At 56.3% G+C, this 7054-nt stretch overlaps 1 protein-coding gene across 1 annotated transcript; it reads left to right on the top strand.

Moving 5' to 3' along the window:
* Positions 1-4848: 4848 nt before the first annotated feature.
* LOC308290208 (semaphorin-4E-like) lies at positions 4849-7014 on the top strand (the record flags this gene model as incomplete). Its single annotated transcript, XM_080731983.1, has 1 exon — positions 4849-7014. One exon carries the CDS (start codon positions 4849-4851, stop codon positions 7012-7014), a length of 2166 nt encoding a protein of 721 aa, XP_080588109.1.
* Between the last annotated feature and the right edge of the window lie 40 nt (positions 7015-7054).

Below are 7054 nucleotides of genomic sequence, written 5' to 3'. Positions count from 1 at the left end.
GGACGACTGAGCCCCTCCGGGCTGAGCCCCTCCCGACTGAGCCCTCCCAGGCTGAGCCCGTCCCTCGAGCGCGGGGAAGGGCGACTGAGCCCTTTCAGACTGAGCCCATCCAGCGAGTACGGACAGGCTCACGGCGGCGTCAGCCCTCGATCCAACTCACCCGGCCCGGGCGGAGAAGACATATACTCCATCGCCGGGCCCGGACGGACTCACAGGGCCGTACCGGTGGACAAACAGAACAAAGTCATGGCAACTCTCCAAAAAGACAGGGTGCCGCACGGGGGTTTGTGCGGGCCCAAAAGAGGCCTCAACGAATGTTCCACGTGGAAAGTCGCCGAACACGGGCCCCGTGTCCAAGGACCCGTACACGCTGTTGGATCCCGACGGCAACGGACAATACGGCGTGGACAACAGGGGTCTCGGCGGAGGAGAGCACATTCACGTGAAGCGGACGTCCACGAACAACATGATGAAAAATGGCGGCGTGATGATGGGAGCCATGATGGTGGGGATGGTGTCCAGCGGTATGACTTCGGCGACAAAGACTCAGATAGACGAGATAGTGGGGAACAAGTACGAACACGTGGACCCCGGCAGAGCCGTGGCCCTGGTGTTGCTGCAGAAGCTGGACCAGTTGGGCTCGGGCCTGGCCTCGGCGGGCATGATGGGAGCCATGATGGGCGGAGGGCCGGCCGCGTTGGCTGTGGCTGCCGCGGGGATCGTCATACAGGCCGTGACGGGCCTCGTGACCATGGCGCTGCAGATCTACGACATCAGGTTTCCCAGGAACCCGCCGCCCGACCCGGTGCTGAACAAGTACCAGGAGTACGCCGAGCTACTTGCGAGCGACTCCATGGGCAACCAGTGGTGCCTGATGCCCGAGTCCAGGCTCAAAGTCACGCTGGCTTTCAAGCCCTCCATGGACGTGGTGAAGAGGGACAAAGAGGCTCTGGAGGTGTGGGTCAGCACGAAAAAGACCGTCATCAAGGTGTCCTACAACCCGGACCTGCTCTTCAACGCCGAGCTCGAGGTGGTGTGCGCCGGCGGCGGGGTCCTGAGGTTCGACGACTTCAACACGCACTCGGTGGCCAGGGAGACGGGGACTCTGGCCGGAGGCAGCAGGACGTACAGGGTGCACCAGATAGCGTCCATGGTCCACAGCAAGCCCCTGATCACGGCTCAGTGCGACGGAGGGAAGGAGTCGTCCCTGTTCATCATGCGGGAGCCCGTGCCCAGCAGCGACATGGTGCTTCTGAGAAAACGAGGCCCGGGCGAACCGGAGTCGTCGGAGAGCATGGACAGCGACGTGTGCGACAGGTTCCCCTTTAAGAAGTTCTACGTGTCCATCCCGGGCTGTTCCGTGGACAGGACCAAGAGGCACGTCGGGTGGACGACCTGCTCGATGCTGTTCAAGAAATCCGTGTGGAACAAGTTTAACAACACGTGGATGCTGGCCAACCCGTTCTCCCCGACGGGGAGCGACAAGAAGATCTTCCTGTTTAGGAACAGAGACTTTAGGGCCAAATTTCCCATCCAGCCCAACAAGAACAAACAGCACCAGGCCCTGTGCGACAACGCCGACCAGCAGTCCTTCTGTCGGCTGCCGGACCCCATGCTGGTGACGGACAACACCGTGTGCAACAACAAGATGAGGTTTTTCAGGGTGTATCTGGCCAACGCGGGCAACGCTGCCCTGGACGTTTCGCACGGCACGACCGTGGTGGGGTACATGCTCGCCTGCCCGCTCCACACGGTGGCCGCGCACGTCATGAAGCTGGGCTCCGAGTCCGAGAACCTGCGTGTGCACGACTCGGACGCCTTTGGGAGCGTGCGCAAGTTCATGCTGCTGAAGAGCCCCTCGACGCCGTACCCCGTGGTGTGGATTTACTGCAAGCACAGTGCGATGGTGGGCTACCAGTCCGACATCATCGAGCTGCAGCTGGACAAGACGGACGCGCAACGGGCGTCCGTGAACGTCAAGTCGACGGCCTTCGACGACAAAGCCGCCCGCTTCGACATGTACGCAATCTCCAGGCGCGGGCCGGTCGACCAGGGGTGGCCCCTGCACCGGAAGGCGAACAAGCTGCCCGACGTCAGGATGGTGGTGAACGGCCAGAACCCGGTGGTCTTCTACATGGGCGGCGGAGGCCACGTCAAAGACACGAGCGCAACGAAGTACTACGGGACCGTGAACGAAGAGTGGCACGTGGACGCCCTGGAGAAACACTGGCAGAGCCCGCAGGCCGGCTCCAACATGTGGAAGTGGGCCCGGGAGGGCTGCAAGACGATCAGCAGCCTGCAGCTCACCTTCTCGTCGTGCGACGTGGCCAGAAACGGCAACCTGAAGATCAAGCCGTTGGGCTGGTGGACTTGGTCTTTTTTGGACCAGACGCAGAAAGAAGGCACAACCCTGTCCGTGGGGTCCACGTCGTGGACGCTGAGCCCCGGCGCGGACACCGTGGAGTTCGACGGGAGCCGGCACGGCAACAAGATGAAGTCCTGCGTCGTGAAGCTGAGCCTGATGTCGAAAAAAGTGACCATGCGGTGCGACACCACCGAGATCTCCAAAGCCGACATCACGATGTCGGAGGTGTGCCTCACGGTGTCTCCGGCCAACGACCAGTGCAACACGAGAGAGACCGCCTGCGGCACGAGGACCAAAGAGTGGTACGACATGGAGGGGAAGCGGCAGCGCTGGACCGACGGCAGCCGCTACACCTCGCACTGGTACTACGCTCACGGCTCGGAGCCCGAGATCGCCTACAACTTCTTCTGTCAGGACCAGGGCGTCTACTGGTCGCACGTGGACACGAACACAAGGTACACGGCCATCGTGTACAAGCGGCCGCTGGACAGCAACCTGGTCCTCGTGCCTTCTTACGAGCCCGGCAACACGATAAAAGACACAGACCACTTCATATCCGCAAAGCAGATGCGGATCGTCGACAAGATGCAGCGGGAGCTGGGCGAGCTGCGGGACATGAGCAGAGACCCCATGGTGGTGGCCATCAACGAGTTCAGCGCCCACCTCACCGGGCCCAGCCTGAACGTCACGCAGATAACCCTGCCGTCGGACACGGTGCTGAGCTCCAGCCTGATCAGGAAGGAGCACGAGAAGAGGCTGCTGGAAAGGATAGAGGAGGGCACCACCGAGCTCATGATCGACGTCATGAGGCGCACGGACTGGTACCGGGACGAGATGATGATCGCCCACTACAAGTGCTGCCATCTTTCTTTCGCCAACGGCACGCTGGTCGTGCGGTCCGTGGACGAGGCCGTGTACGCGTGCCCGGGACCCGTCTTCTTCTACCAGGACCACGACGTGGCGACCGAAAGCATCATGGGACCTTCGGGCGACTACTTCAACAGGGAAGATCTGGAGGAAATGCTGACCGACACCGAAGAGTACGAGTCGGGAGAGTACACGGTCTGTCCCCCCATGCAAGACGTGATTTTCAGCGACAACGGCACGCTGCAGAGGTTCATGCTGGACCTCGCCGTCGGGATGGACAAGCGTTTCGTCGGAGAGGCGATGGACAACATAACGACGAACTTTGAGCTGGCGGCGGAGGAGATCAGAGCGGTGCTGGAGGAGCCCTTGGGCTTTTTCGAACAGAGGCAGATCTATTTCGGCGCCTCGGTCGAGGACTACGAAGTCCAAGTCGAAAAGAGCGTGCGCTGGGCCAGGTTCGCCGCTCTGCCCGGACTCGTCGCTTTCGTCGCGGCCACGGTGTCCTATTGCTTCTGCGCCCGGAGAAAGGTTCGCCGCTACGCGTCGGGCCTGGTGCCCGAAAGGAGCGCTCGGTACAATGTGACTCTCACCCAAGTGACGCGCGGCGAGAAAGTCTTCGGGGAGGACACCGGGCCGAGCCGGGCCGAAGACCTGCCGTACTGAAACCAGTCGGACTGGTGTGTGTGGCTTATTGCACTGTGTATCTTGTGTTATAATTTATTAATGAATGTGACTTTTTTGGCATTTGTGTTATTAAAACCCAATACGACTGAAAACCCCTTATATTAAGACATGTTATAATCTATGAATGTAACCCAATACTTTTTGAACATCCCTCAAATAAAGAAAGCATTTTCAACAATTTAAAACCACTGTTTCGGTTGCTTTTTTCTCCTTAAAACTAAGTAAATGAGAAAGAACACCCTTGAGCCGTACAAAACAAATAAGGTCAAAACGGTCAGTTTATTACATGTGTTGAGAAAATGATACGTGTTTCATTTAAAACAAAGAGAGAGGCGCTGTAAGTCAGGCCGCAAGATGTTCCCCTTTATGACTTCTGCCTGTAGCACACATAACGTGTCAAACATGCGTGCTCACTCTGACGTCGACGTTCCTGTTCAATGGCTCTGGCGCTACTACCTGTATGCTGTTGTCCGTTTTGGTCTGAAGACGTGAGTGGTCCCATACGCTTTGCACTTTACGCACACGCACTCGCGGGCCCGGGAGTCCGGCAAAGCGCAAAGCCTATGCGGGGCTGAGATCACAACTTTCTCGTGATCTCGGCCTCACATAGGCTTTGCACTGCACGCACTCGCGGGCCCGGGCAAAGCGTATGGGATTTTTTTTGTGATCTCAGCCTCCCATAGCGGAGCACAGGGGACTTTCCCACACGCACGCGCACGCACACGCACGCACGCACACACACGCACACACAGAGCAGAGGGGACTTTCCCACACGCACGCGCGCACGCACGCGCGTGGGACTTTCCCACACGGACGGCCTGTCGCACTACTCTTCCAACTATATACTCAGATGGGACGCGTTTGTGTGCTTTGGACTGGGTCTCGGAGTGGTGGCGTTTGTGTTTACAGCGATTTTGGGAATAATAGAGACCATGGCTCCTCTGTACGTTTTGTTCATTCTATTGGGATTTCTACTCCCCACGTCCTATAGCACATCTAACACTGACTTCTGCATTCCGCGAAAGACTGTCTCCTACCAGAATGAGCTGAAGATGTTCAGAGAGGAGGGGATCTGGAACTACACCACCATGCTTATGAGAGAGGATTTGGGTCTGCTGCTTCTTGGGTCCAGAGAAGCAATCTATGCCCTGGATATCGACAACATCGCTGATAAGAAAGCTGCAGTTTATTGGCCAGTTACCGAAGCAGAACAGAGGGAGTGTTCATTCAAGAGAAAAGATGCTGAGGTGGAATGCCGTAACTACATTCGGACGCTGCACACACTGGACGATGACAAGGAGAATGACCCCAGAATGTATGTTTGTGGAACAAATGCTTTTAAACCCACCTGCAGTCACATGATGTATTCTGATGGACAGTTGAGTCTGGAGGGAAAGCTGGAGGATGGGAAGGGCAAGTGTCCCTTTGATCCTTTCCAAAGACACTCTTCCCTCAGGGTTGGAAGCGATCAGTATTCTGCCACAGCAATCAACTTCCTGGCTTATGAACACCGGTTCACAAGGTTCGACAGCTCAAGCTCAACTCTTCAAACTGTGCCGAGCAGCGCTTGGCTCAGTGACCCTGACTTCATCCACATGGACTTTGTGCGTGAAAGCGTTGGCAGTCCTGATGGTGACGACGATAAGGTCTACTTGTTCTTCACAGAGAATGCAGAGGAATATGACTTCTCCAGCAAACTCACAGTGTCACGGGTGGCTCGTGTCTGCAAGGGGGATATTGGAGGTGCGCGGACACTGCAGAAGAAATGGACTTCGTTCCAGAAGGCACGCCTGGACTGCCCCATCCCTCAGCACAGCCTCCTGCCTTCCATTGTCCAGGATGCGTTCCTGCTGGAACACAAAAACCAGAACGAGGGCATCTTCTATGCTGTCTTTACACCTCAGTCGGACTCACCACCAGATATGTCTGCAGTGTGTGCATACAGTGTGTCTGCCATTGGAAAGGTTTTCAATGAGGGGAAGTTTATGTCACGCGAAGTCTTGAATGGTGGGTTTAAGTGGGTGACGTACAAGGGTAAGGTGCCTGATCCCAGACCAGGAGCTTGTATCAATGATGCTGCTCAAAAAAAGGGGATCAAAACCTCTTGGGATCTCCCAGACGAAACCCTTGAGTTCATCAGAGATCATCCCCTCATGGACGAGACTGTTTGGCCACTCAATGGGGGCCCCCTGGTGGTGAAAAAGGGGCCTTTGTTGACTCGGATTGTAGTGGACAGTGTATTGGCACTAGATGGTGAGAGATACCCTGTCATGTTCATTGGCACTGAAAACGGCTACATTCAGAAGGCTGTGAACTACGCTGGGGAGATGTTCATCATTGAGGAGATTCAGCTGTATGAGGACCCCAATCCCATCAGGACTCTGCGTCTCTCTTCCGCCAAGGGCCAGCTGTACGCAGGATCAGAGTTTGGTGCTGTTCAGATGCCAGTCAGTAACTGCGGTCGCTATGAGTCCTGTGTGGACTGTGTCCTGGCCAGAGACCCCTACTGTGCCTGGGACTCCTCAGACCGCTGCCGCCTAGTCTCCAGCTTGGCGTCTTCCTCTGACACTGCCATTCAGAGTCTGAGCGGAGACACTTCACAATGTCCTCGTCCAGAGCAGGAAGAGCTGGTGGTTGAAGATGTCGTCCTGGTTCCAGGGAACAACATTGTGCTGCCCTGCCAGCCAGACTCCAACCTGGCACAGGTCCACTGGCGATTGTCAGACCAAATACTTCCCTCCGACAGCAGCAAATACTACATCTACGGTGGATTCCTCCTCATTCGAGACGCCTCAGGATCAGATGCTGGCTTGTACAACTGTGTCTCCTCAGAACAGGTCAACAAGAGAGACTACAACAGAACCATGGCGGTTTATCGATTAACAACAACAACAGCAACTGCAGTGGGTCTGGTGGCTCTTCTTCTCCCTCTGTCCCAGGTTATTGTTTTATTGTTACTGGTGCGCCATTTCAGGGGCACCAGTAAAACCCAGGAGGTACAGAGAACTGAAGACGATAGGCCCCTGAATCCCATTCCTGGCAGCAGCACATGCACTGCCAATAATCACACTGTGGATTTGGTTGAAGTAGTAGTATGAAGTTGTGCAGATGACAAGGATTTTATTTATTTGATTAGAT

This window comes from Nannobrachium achirus (genome assembly GCF_963921795.1).
Source record: "Nannobrachium achirus genome assembly, chromosome: 1".
NCBI classification, from domain to species: Eukaryota; Metazoa; Chordata; class Actinopteri; order Myctophiformes; family Myctophidae; genus Nannobrachium; species Nannobrachium achirus.
The sequence above is the reverse complement of the archived record's forward strand: the minus strand, read 5'-3'. Positions and strand labels throughout refer to the sequence as shown.